The sequence below is a fragment of the Oryctolagus cuniculus genome, chromosome 13 (assembly GCF_051225735.1).
Source record: "Oryctolagus cuniculus isolate XC-2025 breed Fujian yellow rabbit chromosome 13, ASM5122573v1, whole genome shotgun sequence".
NCBI lineage: Eukaryota > Metazoa > Chordata > Mammalia > Lagomorpha > Leporidae > Oryctolagus > Oryctolagus cuniculus.
Genome location: NC_142879.1, coordinates 64677534 through 64695798, shown reverse-complemented (window position 1 = coordinate 64695798; position 18265 = coordinate 64677534). Strand labels below are relative to the sequence as shown.

The 18265-nt window shown below is 42.7% G+C and overlaps 1 protein-coding gene across 1 annotated transcript in view; it reads right to left on the bottom strand.

The window, feature by feature from the left end:
- The window catches only part of CATSPERE (catsper channel auxiliary subunit epsilon), a 175277-nt gene that overhangs the window by 30801 nt on the left and 126211 nt on the right, over window positions 1-18265 (bottom strand). Inside the window, exons 14-18 of the mRNA XM_089311658.1 lie at window positions 16047-16099; window positions 12768-12818; window positions 11361-11394; window positions 10816-10895; window positions 3173-3272 (exon numbers count right to left, since the gene is read on the bottom strand). Coding sequence (XP_089167784.1) covers window positions 3173-3272; window positions 10816-10895; window positions 11361-11394; window positions 12768-12818; window positions 16047-16099 — 318 coding nt within the window. The remainder of the gene's footprint in view (window positions 1-3172; window positions 3273-10815; window positions 10896-11360; window positions 11395-12767; window positions 12819-16046; window positions 16100-18265) is intronic.

The following is an 18265-nucleotide window of genomic DNA, read 5'->3' as shown; positions in this document are numbered from 1 at the left end:
TTAAGAGGAAAGTTTACAACAACTAGTGTTACATCGAGAAATTGAAAAGGCATCAAACAAATGATCTGACAATGCATCTCAAGGATCTAGAGAAACAAGAACACACCAAACCCAAAAATTAGTAGAATGAAAGAAACAATAAAAACTGGAAAAGAAATAAAGAAAATTGAGACAAAAAAAAAAACAACACAAAAGATGAATGAAATGAAGAGCTTGTTTTTTTGAAAAATAAACAAAATTGATACACCACTGGCCCAACTAACCAAACAAAGGGGGGGGCAGGTGGGAGATGACCCAAATTAATAAAATCAAAGATGAAAAAGGAGATGTTACAATGGATACCACAGAAATAAAAAGAATCATCAGGAATTACTACAAATAGCTGTATGACAACAAATCAGAAAATCTAGAAAAATGGATAGACTTCTGGATACATGCAATCTACCAAAATTGAGTCATTAAGACCTGGAAAACCTAAATTGGGGCTGGCATTGTGGTGTAGCAGGTAAAGCTGTCACCTGTGACACCAGCATCCCGTAAAGTCGCTGGTTTGAATCTGGCTGCTCCACTTCCAATTCTGCTCCTTGCTAATGTGCCTGGGAAGGCAGTGGAGGATGGCCCAAGTCCTTAGCCCTCTGCACTCAGGTGGGAGATCTGGCTCCTATCTTTAGACAGGCCAACCTTTGGCTGTTGCTGCCATTTGGGGAGTGAACCAGAGGATGGAAGATCTCTCTCTCTCCCTCTCTCGACTTCTCCCTCTCTCCCCATAAGCTCTGCTTTTCAAATAAATAAATAAATCTTTTAAAAAATAAAAAAGAAAACCTAAATAGGCTTATGGCCAAGACAGAGATTAAATCAGTAATGAAGACCCTCCCAACAACAAGAAGTGCAGGATCAGATGGCTTTACTGCTGAAGAACTAATTCCAATTCTTCTGAAACTATTCAAAACAACTGAAAGAGGGGAATTCTTCCAAACTGCTTTTATGAGGCCAGTATCACCTTAATTCCCAGATCAGAAAAAGTTACAACAAAGAAAGAGAACCATAGACCAATATCCCTGATAAACATAAATGCAAAAATCCTCAACAAAAACTAGCTAATTGAACCCAACAACACATCAGAAAGATCATTCACCAGGACCAAGTGGGGTTTATCCCTGGTATACAGGGATGGTTCAACATATACAAATCAATAAATATGATACATCACATTAACAAACTGAAAAATAAAAAAATATGATTGTCTCAATAGGTATCAAAAGCATTTGATAAAATCCTATATCCTTTCATGATAAAAATTTTAAGCAAATTGGGTATGGAGGGAAAATACCGCAACACAATGCAGGCAATATTTAACAGACCCACAGCAGATCCAGAACCAGACAATGATGCCCACTCTCACCATTACTATTCAATATAGTTCTGGAAGTTTTAGCCAGAGCCATTAGATAAGAAAAAAAAATCAAAAGCATACAAATGGTAAAGGAGGAAGTAAAATTATCCCTATTTGCAGATGATATGGTCCTATACATAGCAGAACCAAAAAACTCGACTAAGAGATTACCGGAACTCATAAGAGATTTTGGCAAAGTTGCAGGATAAAAAAATCAATACACAAAAATCAATAGCATTTGTATACAAAAACAATGCCAATGCTGAGAAAGAACTTGTAATATCAGTCCCACTCAAAATAGCTACAAAAAATCTCTACAATGAGAATTATAAAGTATTAAGGAAAGAAATAGAAGACACACAAAAAATGGACAAATCTTCCATGTTCATGGATTGGAAGAATTAATATAATCAAAATGTCCATACTACTCAAAGCAATTTATAGACTCAATGTGATCTCAACCAAAATACCAAAGATGCTTTTCTAAGATCTGAAAAAATGATCCTAAAATTCAAATGGAATCATGAGACCCTAAATTGCTAAAGCAAACCTAAATAATAAAAATAAAGCTGGAGGCATTATACTACCTGATTTCAAGACATATTACAAAGCAGTTATCATCAAAACAGCTTGGTACTGGCACAAAAACAGACATCTTGGGGCTTGCACTGTGGCACAGTAGGGGAAGCCTCCACCTGAGGGGCCTGCATCCCATCTGAGTGCTGATTAGAGTCCTGGTTGCTCTACTTCTGATTCAGCTGTAAAAAAAAAAAAGAAATCTTGCCTTTTGCAACCTAGTGGATGCAACTGGAGACCATTAAGCTCAGGGAAATAAGCCAGTCCTCCAAAGACAAAGATCATAGGTTTTCCCTGATTTTTTCTTTTTATTTACATTATTGACATTTATTTATTTGATTGTAGAGTTACAGACACAGAGAGGGAGAGGCAAAGAGAAAGGTCCTCCGCCCACTGATTCATTCCCCAAATAGCTGCAATGGCCAGAGCTGGGCCAATCTGAAGCCAGGAGCCAGGAGACTCCTCCAGGTCTCCCACATGGGTGCAGGGGCCCAAGCACTTGAACAGCAGAGAACTGGATCAGAAGAGGAGCAGCCAGGACTAGAACCGGCGCCCATGTTGGATGGTGGCACCACAGGCAGAGGCTTTAGCCCACTGTGTCACAGCGATGGCCCCAGTTTCCCCTGATTTGTGATAACTAATATATAGAGTCCAAAAAAAAACATAATGTATATGAGCGAAACTGACATTTTGAGATTTGATTATTGTTTATAGCCCTTGTCAATACTCTTGAGAAACAGTGGTATTTCTACTTAAAAATTAATAAGTCAATAAATAGAAAGGCATGTTGGACCAGCATTGTAGCATAGTGGTAAAGCCACCAGTTGTGATATGGGCATCCCATATAGGTACCAGTTCATGTCTCAGCTGTTCCACTTCCAATTCAGGTCCTGCTAATGGCCTGGGAAAATCACTAGAAGATGGTCCAAGCATTTGGGACCCTGCCACCCATGTGGGAGACCCAGATGAACCTCCTGGCTCTTGGCTTTGGCGTGGCCAAGCACTGTCCATTGCGGCCACTTGGGCAGTGAACCAGCAGATGGAAGATTTTTCTCTTTCTCTCTGTCTCTCCCTCTCTCTATATATCACCAACTTTCAAATAAATAAATAAATATTTTTAAAAAATCTTAAAAAAATAGGACAGCACGTGTAGAAGGGCCTAACTGCATGTTAAATTCTTTTTAAATGTAAAAGATGCCATACCTGCTTCATCGTGTTATTAAAGCTATAGTCATCCCTGCCGTGTATTTCCCACACTAAGAAATTTACTGGAATGTCTTCCATGTGGCCACTATCGTTAAATCTGAAAGGCACAGAGAACATGAAAACAAAAGGTTAGTGTAAAGCAAGAGGGGTCAAGAGCTCCAGCGTTCAATTCAGATGGGCTTAAGTTTAAATCCTGTCTTTTTCACTTTGATAGCTTTGTGACCCTTGGGAAGTTACTTAAACTCTTAAGCCTCAATCTTCTTACCTGTAAAATAATGGTATTTACTGTATGAGTCTATTTTGACATGTTATTTCATTCAGCTTTCAAAATAAAAAAACTAGTAGTAGTGAAGAAGAAAACTTACTTTCCTTAACAGTTGGAACCCTAAGTTCTCTTCACTTTGACAGGGACCATATATCGTTAGGGTGACAGTAGCTGAGGCCAGGTTGTCATGGATGCTGGGAGGGAGAGAGGAAGGGAGGATGGAAGGAAGAACAAAGCAAGGACCCCTGGTATCATTTCATCAGCAAATACGGGTGGTCCCTTATGGACCAGAGTGAAGCTGCACAATTCCTGTGCTGAGAACTGATGCAGCAGATGTCCCAGGAGGAGGCAGCTGGAAGATGTGGCTCCACAGTGTGGGAAAGCACTGGGGTAGGCTGGGATGCAAAGTTGCCAGGGAATGGACAATGGTATCTACCAACAATGGACACCAACAGAGTCCAGCAGGGAAAGGAGACCCCTTCCCTGACGCTGGGACTGGGTAGAAGCCCCATTGAGCGCAAACTCAGGGGGTTCTAAAAGAGATGTAGCATTTTATGTTACTTTTTTTCCCCTGCTGCTGCCATAGGAAAATAGGGCATGAGACCAACACTAAAGTTCAGTTGCTGATAAAGTCACACGTTGCATACTACAACTTCTGATTATAAAAATGGTTACATGTCTTCTTTCTCTATTAGTTACTGCTCATTTTTTCTGAATGAACTTGTCTCTGGTATCCCTGGGGTGGAAATATCACTTAGGACTTTGTTCTCAGACACTTGCTTCCAGGCTGCTGACTCTTGGGACTGCTGCCCCACTTTCTGATACAATTTCTTGCTTCACAGCTGTGTCTATTCATAGATAAAAATCATAGATCCTTGACAGCAACTCCTTATTCAGTGCCCAAATCTCTGTTTCAGCCTGCAGTTGTTGTATTTGGCTTTGCAACTTGCTACCATCTAATCCTGGCTACAAAAGTCAGTTATTGTCCCATTCTCACAGTTGAGCCAGAAAAACCCTAAGGGTCAAAAAGTGGTATCCAAGGAGCTATTTTGTTTCATTGTCATTAGTTTTAAGAAATCTCAAAGAGATGAACTCAAGGCCAGAACTCAAACAGCTATGCCCAGCTAGAGATCAGGATACTGGCGCTTGATTTTGTTCTTGCTGGGGGAGGAGGACCAAAGAAAACTGTAAAACCCTAAGGAGAGCTCCAGGTCCTCTTTCCACAGGAAAATATGTGGGGGCAGGCACGCGCAAACACACACACACACACACTTACATATATAATTGCAAAAATTTGGGTTAGGTTTAGCAAAACTAATTATAGCAGCTTTGGAAGGAGCACGATGCTTGATTGCACCTTTTGAAAGTCATCAGATTCTTAAATTATTTAGAACTAGTTGCAAAGCCATGTTTTACTTTAAAAAAAAAATCTTAATTCAACTATGTGAGCTGCATTGCCTCGGTTGACTCTCAGACAAGCGATGAGCTGTAGTGTCATCTAGTGGCTGAAAGGATGAACTGCATGATACAAAATTTCTGTGTTTATATTTGCTATTTTACTTTTTTCATTGAGAATACATGACAAAAATATTTGCCTATATTAACATAGTTTATTTTCATGTAGGCTAGGATAACAATTCAACTAGAGAAATTCAGAAATTTTTCTAGTTGGCAACTACCCCAAGAAATTGTAACTTCTCCACTATGGCAGATCTACTTTTGTACTCACGGAGTTCTGCTGACCTCCAAATCCACTGTGTTTAACCTTTACGCATAGACCACTGTATTAATCACGTCTTTTACTTTCTGTGCCCCAATGTTTTAACATCTGGAGTCTTGCTGACCCTGTAGGGACTGCTCAGGGTCAACCAATTCTTAGAGCTAATAAATGACTCTTCCAAGAGCCCTTTACAACTGCAAATCAATTAATCCAGAGCCTATACCTCCAAGTACCTCCTTTGTCCTTTAAATGCTGGCAATACGATGAAGCTGGGATGACATATCCTCAGCTGGTTCACGTGCCTGGGACTTGTTTCTTTTCTTTCTTTCTTTTTTTTTAAGATTTTATTTTATTTGAGAGTTAGAGTTACAGACGGTGAAAGGGAGAGACAGAGAGAAAAGTCTTCCTTCCATTAGTTCACTCTCCAAATGGCCGCAACGGCCGGAGCTGGGCCGATCTGAAGCCAGGAGCCAGGTGCTTCTTCCTGGTCTCCCACGTGGGCTCAGGGGCCCAAGGACTTGGGTCATCTTCTACTGCTTTCCCAGGCCATAGCAGAGAGCTGGACTGGAAGTGGAGCAGTCGGGACTAGAACGGCTGCCCATATGGGATGCTGGTGCTGCAGGCAGAGGATTAATCTACTATGCCACTGTGCCAGCCCCTTTCTTTTATTTTTTAAAAATATTTTATTTATTCATTTGAAAGGCAGAGTTATAGAGAGGGAGAGGCAGAGGCAGAATGAGAGGTCTTCCATCTGCTGGTTCACTCTCCAGATGGCCACAACGGCTGGAGCTGCGCTGATCCAAAGCCAGGAGCCAGGAGCTTCTTCCAAGTCTCCCACAACAGTGCAGGGGCCCAAGGACTTGGGACATCTTCTGCTGCTTTCCCAGACCACAGCAGAGAGCTGGATCAGAAGTGGAGCAGCCAGGACTAGAACCAGCACCCATATGGGATGCCAGCACTGCAGGCAGCACCTTTACCCGCTATGCCACAACAATGGCCCCCCTTCTTTACTTCTTAAAATACTTTTTGTTGTGTTTGATTCCAGGTTGTGTATGTCTACTGTGAGTGGGGAAAGATTCACGTTAACTCAATCTGCCATATTACTATCACATAAAAGGCTAATAGCAGAGAGAGAGAGAGAGAGAGAGAGAGAGAGAGATAGATATGGAGGTAGATAGACTGGGGTAGGCTGTTGGTGCAGGGGTTAAGATGCTGTCTGGGATACCCATGTCCCATATCAGAGTGCCTGGGTTCAAGTCCTGGCTCTGTTTCCAATTCTGGCTTCTTGTTAATATGTTCTCTGGGAGGCAGTGGTGATGGCTCAACTAGTTGGGTCCCGGCCACTCAGATGGGAGACTTGGGTAGAGTTCCAGGCTCCTGACTTCAGCATGGCCCAGCCATAGCTGTTACAAGTATTTGGGGATGAACTAGCAGGTGGAAGAACTCTCTGTCTCTCTGCTTTTCAGATGAATAAAAAGAAAAAAGAAAAGAAAAAGTGTAGACTATATTTTGCCTCTATTGGCAAACCTATAATTCACTTTGCTGATCCACTGCAGGCTGGCTTTTGTTTTTGCCACTTCGTAGAAACTACTTTAGAAAGATCACAAATGTCCAATTCAGTGGACAATATTAATTTACTAGATCTCTGAATTTGATACCTTTATCTCCCTTTTTCCTCTGGAAAATTCCTATTCCCACTGCCTCCATAATTCTTTGTATGTTGTCCTTACATTTCTCTGAATGTTCTTTCTGGATCTTATTTCTAGATTCTATTTTGTTACCGCCTCTTGAATATTGTTTTGCTTTGGTGGGGTTCATCTTTGGCGCATAATGCTTCCTGATGTTACATTATTGCTAAGGAGGACTGTGCCTGCGAGGTGGAGGCAGCTCAGTGTGTGGAACACGCTTGGCCTGTCTCTGCCCTGCTACTCACGTGCTTCATAGGAGGAGCTGACTTAAGTGACTGGTAAGTTAGAAAGTAAGCTGGGCAGGCTGGGATCGCTCCCCTTCTTTCTCAGGTTGGCTGGCAGTGCCAGGGGAGTGGTGGAGGGAAAAGCCAGGCTGCAGGGGAACTGGGAGGGGACAGCAGAAGTTGATAACAGCAAGAGTGTGAAAGAGTGGTGGAGTCAAGAGACAGATGCCTTTTGTATTCGTTGTTTTGGTGAAAGAAAGAACTGCATTTGCACGTGATGATCCAGTGTGAGGAAGCTACTCAGGAGAAAGAGGTAAGGAGCTTTGTTGCTAATTAGGAAAGGAAGTGGACCCTAGTTTACAGATGAAGTGACAGGCCTGAGACAGCTGCTCGGATAGTTCACTGACAGTGACAGGGAGGCAGACAGAGGTCACAGGTACAGATACTTGAAGATACACGAGGTGCGAGAAATCTGTGCCGGTGTGTGGACGAGATCTTCTGATGATGTCACCCTTGACTCACCTGCCTTCCTCTTGTCTTTTCCTTGGCACTCAGACATGCTTATCAAGTCACGCTTATTATAATCGCTATCTTTCTCACACACGATTTTTATTCTTCGTCCTTTTTGCTGTTTCAGTCATGTGCTGTTTTCCTCCTAAATGCAATTACTAGCTGGTCTTCCTGCTTAGACTCAGCTCCCTGAAATTCACCCCCTATTCTTGCCCCAGAGCTGGAGCCAGCACTGGATCCTGAATGGGTGGAAAGCTTTGCACGGTCTGGACTACACCCACCTGGCTGGGAGATCCCCAGCTCTGCTCTTGACATTTCAAAACTCACTTTATGCCCTTAACAACATCAGGTTGTTGGAATCACACATTTTCTTCCCCAAGATCATTCTTGCCTGAACGACTCGCTCAGGGAAATCTGCCACTGGCCTCTCCACGGCTCTGCTTTCCTTCTCTGCCTCTAAGTAAATGTTCACCATCCTTCAGTACTCCGTAACTAAGCTCAGATGCAAGTTTCTGCAACGTTTTCCTTTCATAGCTGGGAGGCATCTTCGAGTTTCAACACCAGCCATGCACATGCTGTTCCCTTCCATCATTCCAATCAGAACACCAGCTCATGTGTGTATCTAACGCACAAGACTCTTGAGCATTTGAGGGTACAAATCCTGCTGTTTATCTTTGAATTTCCAGTGGATAGCACAGTGCTTCATGTAAAGGTGTTTAATCATGATGAGCTTATTTGAAGTTGGCACATCTCTGAGAGAGAACGTTAATTTTTTAAAAAATCCCTGGCGTGTGGGGGTGGGGCACTGTGGTATAGAAGGCTAACCTGCAGCACCAGCATCCCATATAGGCACCAGTTCAAATCCTGGCTGCTCCACTTCTGATCCAGCTCTTTGCTAGTATGTCTGGGAAAGCAGAGGAAGATGGCCCAAGCTCTTAGGCCCCTACACCCATGTAAGAGTCCAGGAAGAAGCTCCTGGCTCCTGGCTTCCGCCTGGCCCAGCCCCAGCCATTGCAGCCATTTGGGGCAGTTGATAAACCAGTGGATGGAAGATTCTCTCTCTCTCTCTCTCTCTCTCTGTATCTTTGTCTTTCAAATATAAAAAAAAATGACTCTTGGGGCCAGTGCTGTGGCATCGCAGGTAAAATTGCCAGCAGTGCCAGTGTCCCATATGGGTGCCAGTTTGAGTCCTGGCTGCTCCACTTCTGATTCAGCTCTCTGCTATGGCCTGGGAAAGCAGTAGAAGATGACCCAAGTCCTTGGGCCCTGCACTCATGTAGGAGACCCGGAAGAAGCTCCTGGCTCCTGGCTTCCAGTTGGCCCAGCTCCAGTCTTTGAGGCCAATTGGGGAATGAACCAGATGGAAGACCTCTCTCTCTCTCTCTCTCTCTCTCTCTCTGCCTCTCCTTCTCTCTCTGTGTAACTCTTTCAAAGAAATAAACAAATCTTTATAAAAAATAAAAAAGACTATTTAAAAAATTCCTGGAGGATTAAGTATTATACAAGAAACACAAACAACAAACAAACAAAAAATCAGCCTCAGTAGAGGAAAAGAACCTTGGGTGCCCAGGAGGAACACTGACATGAGTAGATGTCTAGAAGGTGATAAAACTAAAGAAGATGACAGATGATTCTCACAGCACAGAAAACAATGGCAGAGGGACTGTAGGAGCAGGACACAAGAGGGAAAAGGCACAGGTATAATCTTAGAGTTATACCTTATGGGAGGGGCAGCAGGGAACAGAACATGCTGACAGAGGCCTCCTGGATCCCAACAGGGAGGGCTTTGGTGGCAAAACTAAATTGGAGCACAAGAGATCCCTAAGAGCTGCAAGGCTTGACTAAACCTTTGGTGTTGTACAATGGGAACTCCGCTTCTAGTGTTTAATCCTAGCAGCACAGCTGGACAAGTGTCCAAACATAGTCGAACATTCACCACAATTTCATTTATAATAGCTAAAATATTGGAAACAAGGGGCATTTGTTGCTTGTGTTTTTTTGTATTTTAAGTTTTTTAACAAGCCATGTAACTTTATAACCATAAACTAAGAATAAAGAATAAAATCAGAGAGGAAAAGTAAGCAAATGCAAAATTACTTGGAAAAACCTCCCTTACAGCACTTCATTCATATTTTTATTATGAAACACTAAAAATACCATCAATGTCCTTACCAGCAGTCTAGTTTCTTTCCTTAAAAGCTGTCATTTAATATCAGCTCACATGGCACCTGGGGAAGTAGTTTCTATGAAAAAGGTAGGAATGCTGGTAGGAGCTTGGGGAGAGATCTAGAGAGGAGAAAGGGAGCAGCAGTTTGCTGCCTGCACCTCTGAGAAGGATCTTCTATCTCTCACCCACGTAGGTCTCAGTTGCTCCATTGCAAACTCCGTAAACATTCAGGGACTATGTTTAACTAGTACTGAAAACCAAGTCTTGGAGTAGGTGTTGTGGTACAGTGGGCTAAGCCACTGCCTGCAATGCCAGCATCCCATATGGTTCAAGACCTTGGCTTCCCCACTTCCAATCCAGCTCCCTGATAATGCACCTGGGAAAGCAGCAAAGGATGACCCAAGTGCTTGACGGTCCCTGCACCCACATGGGAGACTTGGAGGAAGCTCCTGGCTTCTTGCTTCTGCCTGGCCCAGCCCTGGCCGTTACTGCCATTTGGGAAATGAACAAGAAGATGGAAGATCTCTGTCTTTCTGTATCTCTCTCTCTCTCTCTGTAATCTGACTTTGAAGAAATAAGATAATTTTTTTTTTTTTTTGACAGGCAGAGTTAGACAGTAAGAGAGAGAGAGAGAGACAGAGAGAAAGGTCTTCCTTCCGTTGGTTCACCCCTCAGATGGCCACCACGGCCAGGGCAATGCGCTGACCCGAAGCCAGGAGCCAGGTGCTTCCTCCTGGTCTCCTACGCAGGTGCAGGGACCCAAGCACTTGGGCCATCCTCCACTGCCTTCCCGGGCCACAGCAGAGAGCTGGACTGGAAGAGGAGCAACTGGGACAGAACCCAGCGCCCCAACCGGGACTAGAACCCGGGGTACTGGTGCCGCAGGTGGAGGATTAGCCTAGTGAGCTGCAGCACCGGCTGAAATAAGATAATTTTTAAAAAATAAATCTTGCAAATGCTGAGCACTCAAAATAGTTTTATGATTAAATTCATGAGTAATTTGTCTTGTTCTCATTTTTATTTTGAAACTTTTGAAATAAATTAAAAAATATGAGAATATACTTACAACTGAAGCACAGGTTGAAACTTCTCAGAGACATGCAGCCTCACAGGACAGCCATAGACATCCCAGTTATATTTTACTTCCTAGAAAAGGAAAAGTTGTTTTAGTTGTTTTACACAATTGACCCATGGACAAAATTACAGTTTTCTTTCTTTTTTTTTAAGATTTATTCATCTATTTGAAATGGTGGAATTACAGAGTGGCAGAGGCAGAGGCAGAGAGAGAGAAAGAGAGAGAGACAGAGACAGAGACAGACAGAGAGATTTCCTCCGTCTGCTGTTTGATTTCCCAAATGGCCGCAGCAGGGTGGAGCTGGGCTGATCTGAAGTCAGGAGGTCAGGAGCTTCTTCTGGGTCTCCCATGTGGGTGCAGGGGCTCAAGGACTTGGCGGGGCATCTTCCACTGCTTTCCCAGGCCACAGCAGAGAGCTGGATTGGAAGTGGAGCAGCCAGGACTAGAACCGGTGCCCATATGGGGTGCCAGCACTGCAGGCAGAGGCTTTAACTGCTATGCCACAGTGCCAGCCCCTAAAATTACAGTTTTCTTACCAAATTTTTAGATGGTTGACCCCTCAGATATGACCTGCAAAAAAAGGACATTTTTTTCATGATAAACTTCATCTTTCCAAACTTAAAAACAGTGTGACTTTATTTAGAGGTAAGGAGGTATCACGAGTCAGACCGATGAATGTAATTATAAAATACTGAGTGCTTACTAAGTTTCATGTGTACAACAACCAGCTGTGCATTCTTGTCCTCCTTCTGCAGCTATGGCGCCATTCTCAGAGATTGTATGACACTTGTTTAAGACGACAAGCATTCCTATACTACTGGGAAGGATGAGCGGTTATAACGCTCACGCTCAGTGTGCTATTTTACTGTACTTCTTCCCAGGATATTAATAGATGAAGGAAAAAGGTGCTTCAGAATCAATGTGTATAGATGTGTATTTTTAAACTTCAGCTACTTCCTGACTTAGATTCCTTAACAGAATCCATCTTCTTCATGAACCCAAAGGTATATTCTCTCAAAAGCACCCTCTCCCACAGATTTCCAGTCTTGTCAGTCCTCAAACCTGGATCACCGTCACCAGCCACATACCTCACCATGCTCAAGGAATTGACACCCCAGGGATCCAGCCTATTTTATATTCTTATCTTTCAGGTTCAGCTGCCACTCAGCCACCAAAAGGCAGCGTCATCACCGACTGTTAAACGTTTTCTCCTCACCTATTTCATTTCACTGACTGCCTTCGGTCGGTGGCGAGCCCGGCAACCTGGAGGATGTGGGCTCCCCGCCCCTCCCTTCCTGACTTCCATGGCAGTTAACACAGCTACTTAACGGATACGTCTACTGGCTCAACATTCTTTCCCTAATTTTAATGAAACAGAATTAGAAAATTTCATAGCTTTTCCAAAGCTCTTATGAACAGTTTAGAGGTATGGGGTTCCACACTTTTGACAGCGTAATCAATTTAAAATTTTTAAAGTAAAGATAAAAGTCACATTTTGTTTAGTTACTCTTTAATAATAAACATATTATTTAAGTACTCATAAAATTAAATGCAAAATGTAGCATCAAATTTACTTAGTAGAATGATGTCAAAATTTTCCTGGTAAATCCATAACTTTAACTGCAGTCATGTAGCATTAGAGAAAAACTAGGGAGGAAAAAATGTTCTCAAGTCTTTCTTATGGTGGGAATTTGAGACTACAAATAGGTAAATGAGCCTTTTTGAAAAAAACAATTAAACTGAAGGAGAATATTATGATTCTTTCTCTTGTATGTTTCCAATGAGGTAATTATAGAGCTAACACATTTTATTTAATGCTAAAACTGTACAATGTCAAGCTAAACATATATGGATTCTAACAAGATTTCAGAAAGTATTAACCATAAATTATTATTATTACATTAATATAAAACTTAGTGTTTATGTTAAATACTATTTCTTACTTGTCAATCACATAAGAAAAATCATAGGGAATACAGCTGTTTTTACTAGATCTGTAAAAAAACATAATGAAGTTATAATTCCTTATATATTTAAACAAACTTAACAGTGATTTTTCAAAATAGATATTATAACAAAATCATTATTTACTGAATTAGAATCTCTGTGGTCAGTGTGTGACCCTAGCATTTCTATTTTAAAAAAAATCAGCTGTACAAATGTTTCTGAAAGCATCAGAAACATTATCTCTTATATTTGATACATGTTTATTAAAAATTTATAGAAAATTAGGAGGTTGGAGAAAATTGGTCAAAGAATACAAAATTTCAGTTAGATAGGAATAAACTCAAGAGATCTACTGTACCATGTGGTGACAATAGTTAACAATATAACAATGTATTCTTGAAAAATGCTAAAAAATGGTTGTTCCTCCATAAATTAAACATAGGATGTCCACATGACTCAGTCTACTCCTATATACCTACATAAAATTCTGCTCCTATGTATTTACCTAAAATAATTGAAAGCAGATATTTCAACAAAAACTGGGTCACAATATTCACACCAAAACCATTCACAAAAAACAAAAAGTGGAAACATTGCAAATATACGTGAACTGATAAGTGGATGAAGAAAATATGGCACATCCCATACAAAGGAATTTTATTCAGTCATAAAAAGGAATGAAGCATTGATACATGCTACAACATTAGTGAACCTCAAAAACATGCCAACTGAAAGAGGCCAGACACAAAAAGCCATATATAGTATGATTCCAGTCATGTGAAATATCTAGAGCTGGCCAATCTATAGACAGCAGCTGAGTAGTTGCCAGGGGCTGGGAGAGGGGAGAATGGGGAGTAACTGCTTACTAGGTATGGAGTTTCCTTTTGGGGCAATGAAAATATTTTGGAACTAGAGAGTGGTGCTAGCTGTACAGCATTATGAGTTTACTTAATGCCCCTGAGCATTTTAAAGTGGTTTAAATGGTAAATTTATATTATGTAAATTTTTGGCCAGCGCCATGGCTCAACAGGCTAATCCTCCGCCTGTGGTGCCGGCACACAGGGTTCTAGTCCCGGTCGGAGCACTGGATTCTGTCCCGATTGCTCCTCTTCCTGTCCAGCTCTCTGCTATGGCCCGGGAGTGCAGTGGAGGATGGCCCAAGTCCTTGGGCCCTGCAGCCGCATGGGAGACCAGGAAAAGCACCTGGCTCCAGGCTTCGGATCAGCCCAGTGCGCCCGCTGCAGCGGCCATTGGAGGGTGAACCAATGGAAAAAGGAAGACCTTTCTCTCTGTCTCTCTCTCTCTCTCACTGTCTACTCTGCCTGTCAAAAAAAATTATATTATGTAAATTTTTCAAAAATTTCAAGAAGTTACCATGATAACACATACACAAACACACACACACAATGACTTAATTGAAAAGTCTATCAAAATGAAGATAAATTTCTTCAGGTAATTTTATTCCACATAAACTTTTTATTTTATTTTTTTTATTTTTTGACAGGCAGAGTTAGACAGTGAGAGAGAGAGACAGAGAGAAAGGTCTTCCTTTGCCGTTGGTTCACCCCCCCAAATGGCCGCTACGGCCAGGGCGCTGCACCAATCTGAAGCCAGGAGCCAGGGGCTTCCTCCTGGTCTCCCATGCAGGTGCAGGGCCCAAGCACCTGGGCCATCCTCCACTGCACTCCCAGGCCACAGCAGAGAGCTGGACTGGAAGAGGAGCAACCGGGACAGAACCCGGCGCCCCAGCTGGGACTAGAACCCGGGGTACCAGTGCTGCAGGCAGAGGATTAGCCTAGTGAGCCATGGCGCCGGCCCCACATAAACTTTTGAAACACAAGTTACTCTTAAACTTTTATGTGCCTACTAATCTCCTTTTTGTCAAATTTTGTTAAAATTCTGACTCAGAAAAAGAATGAAGCCTGATATTCTATATAGTTTGTGTGTTTTTTTTTTTTGAAAAATGATTTATATATTTGAAAGGCAGAGTAACAGAGAAAAGGAGAGACAGAGACAGACATGGAGAGAGATCTTCCTTCCTCCTGCTGGCTTACTCCCCAAATGCAACATTCAGGGCTGTGCCCAGCCAAAGCCAGGAGGCCAGAACTCCATCTCAGTCTCCTATATGGGTGGCAAGAACCCAAATACTGGGTCATGATCCGCAGCCTTCCAGGTGCATTGGTAGGAAGCTGGATTAGAAGGCAAAGCAGGACTGGATTCTAGGTACTCAGGCCTTCTAACCAATGCAAGAGACTCAAAACCAATGGATGCCTCCATTACACATTTAATGTCAGCTAAACAGGTCTGCATATGTTGACCTTGATTCTCTCACATAGAGGCAACAGAGTTACGGCAAACAAATGTCACGCACCCAGTGTGCCTCACTGAGAACCATAAGGAGGTCAGTGAAATTCACACCTTGGGATTCTCAGGAGGAACCACTGATAGTTGTGTCAGGTTTGCTCTAAAACATTTCCCATAGAAAATGATGCGGGAAGCAGTCTTCTCTGATGTGGGCTGGAGCAACTCTTTAATGGAATTTTAAAAATTCTAACTGGCTTCAGTAGGATGGAGATTAGAGGTTAAGTGTTCCTTTCTCCTCTTTCTCTGAATTCAAGAGCTGGGAGAGATCATGGAAAAAGATAGAAATTAGCTTTTAGGGAAGATGGAGAACAATACTGGTAATAGAGAAAAATGTTAATTATTTACTTTTTAGTATGATTCAAACACAATATCTGACTTTGCAAAGGTTCAAATCAATTGAAACTGGATACCAATGCCAACTGAATTGTCTGAGAGGCAGAGAGGGAGGGAGGAAGGGAGAAACAGAGAGAGGGGGAGGGAGGAGGGAGGGAGGGAGAGAGAGGGGGAGAAAGAGAGCCAGTGAGTGAGAGAGCACTCTGATTCACTGGTTCACTTTGCAAATGCCTGTTACAGGACTTGAGCTGGGCCTAGCCCAAATCAGGAGCTCAATTCACATCTCCCACCTGGGCAGCAGGAACCTAATCACTTGAACCATCACCGCTGCCTCCAGGGTCTGCATTGGCAGGAAACTGGAGTCAGGAGCTGGAGCCAGGAATTGAACCTTAGGTACTCCAGTGTGGAATATGGGAAACTTAACTGCTAGGCTAAATGCCCAGCTCCCAACTGAGTTTTGAGTTTCACCATGGATGTGTCAGTTACTAGGCTAACATATTATCATTAGTGAATAACACTTCATTCACCATTTGTTTTAATCATAAAGACAAGGAGAGTTCAAATGGAAATATACTTGCCCTTTGACTATCATGCTTTTAGTAATGTCACAGCCAACAGATATTTGGAATACCTAAAATGAAGCAGTTTTGGTAGTGAGTTTAACGGTTCAGATCCACATGATCTAAAACATTACCAGAGCTAAAAATAGTCATATTTTTTATCTTAAATAACAGGTTGTGCATCCCCCATCCAAAAGGCTTGGGATCAGAAGTATTTCAAATGCTTTGAAACACTTACAGGTAATGAGGGAATGGCTAGGACCAACTCTAAACATGAAATTAATATGTTTTTGTATACACCTTATACTCATAGGCAGAGGTAATTTTTTAAAAATATACTCATAGGCAGATGTAAGTTTTAAAAAGTATTTATTTATTTGAAAGGCAGAGAGAGAGAGACAGAGAGAGAGATTGATTAATCTTTCAGCCACTAGTTCACTCCCCAAAGGCTCACAATAGCCAGAGCTAGGCCAGGAAGAAGCCAAGAGCCAGGGACTCCATCAGAGTCTCTCATGTGGGTTGCAGAAATGAAAACTACCTGGTCACTCCATTATCCACTGCCTCCTAGGTGCCTTAGCAAGAAGCTGTACTTGAAGTCTGGAGGGCATCCCATGCAGCAGCTTAACCTGCTGTCCCTGGCAGAAGGGAATTTTATGCAAAATGCACCTGCATTTTTACTATGATCTATCACATGAAGATAGGTGCACAATTTTCCCCTTGTAGTATTTTGCTGGCACTCACAAAGTTTCAGATGTTCAAGTACTTGGGTCACATTTTTACATTAGAGATGCTCACCTACAATGACCTTTTAAATGTAAGGCTCTGCTCTACTGCTTAGGGCTGTTCTCCTCCTTCCTCTTTGATCAGCTTTGCCCTTTGCTTGCTTGCTTTCATCTTTATCACTCAGGAGGCCTAAGGGTTGTTCTCTGCTTGCTTAGGGCAGTATCCTGGGGAATCATTTGAATCTCATTTCCCTTCATCTCTACAACCATGACTACCAACTCCATCCTTCTGGCTTGCGCCCCTGACTCAGTGGGCAGGTTCCTATGACATATCTAGCAACCAATCTGACTTTTTTTTTCCATTTTAGTAGACCAGTACTAAATTGGGGTCTTGAGTAACATCACGTAAAATAGCATCTTACTTTTATTCCTACTTTAAATGGCAACACTCAGTATTCATAAGAGCCCTGGAAATAGGCCAACTTTTTTTTTAAGATTTATTTATTTATTTATTCGAGAGGTAGAGTTACAGACAATGAGAGGGAGAGACAGACAGAAAGGTCTACCATCCACTGGTTCAGTTCCCACATGACCTCAATGGCAGGAGCTGGGCTGATCTGAAGCCAGGAGCCAGGAGCTTGTTCCAAGTCTCCCACCTGGGTGCAGGGGCCCAAGCACCTGGGCCACCTTCTACTGCTTTCCTAGGACATAGCAGAGAGCTGATTGGAAGAGGAGCAGCTAGGACTAGAACCAGTGCCCATATGTGATGCCAGCAACACAGGCAGAGACTTAACCCACTATGCCACAGCACTGCCCCCTATTTTTTTAAAACTCTATTTATTTACTTGAAAGTCAGAGTTACACAGAGAGAGATGAGAGGCAGAGAGGCAGAGAGAGAGAGAGAGAGATAAAGAGAGAGCGAGAGAGAGAGAGGTCTTCCATCTGCTGGTTCACTCCTCAACTGGCCACAATGGCCAGAGTTGCACTGATCTGAAACCAGGAGCCAGGAGCTTCTTCTGGGTCTCCCACGTGGGTGCAGGGGTCCAAGGACTTGGGCCATCTTCTACTGCTTTCCCAGGCCACAGCAGAGAGCTGGATTGGAAGTGGAACAGCAGGGCCTTGAACTCGCACCCATATGGGATGCCGGCACTGCAGGTGGCGGTTTTACCCGCTATGCCACAGTGCTGGCATATTTTTTTTTAATATTTATTTGATTTGAAAAGCAAAATGACAGAGAGGGGAGAGAGAGAAAGAGAGAAAAGAAAGAGATTTTCCTGCTAGTTCACTCCCCAAATGGCTGGGGATAGGCCAGGCCAAGGACAGGAGCCTGGAACTCCATCCTGGTCTTCCACATGGGTGGCAGGGACCCAAGCACTCGATCCATCTTCCACTGCTTTCCAAGGTGCATTATCAGGGAGCAGGATTGGAAGCAGAGCAGCTGGAACTCGGACCAGTGCTCTGATACGGGAAATTGGTGTCAAAAGCAGCACCTTAACCCGCTGTGCCACAATGCCA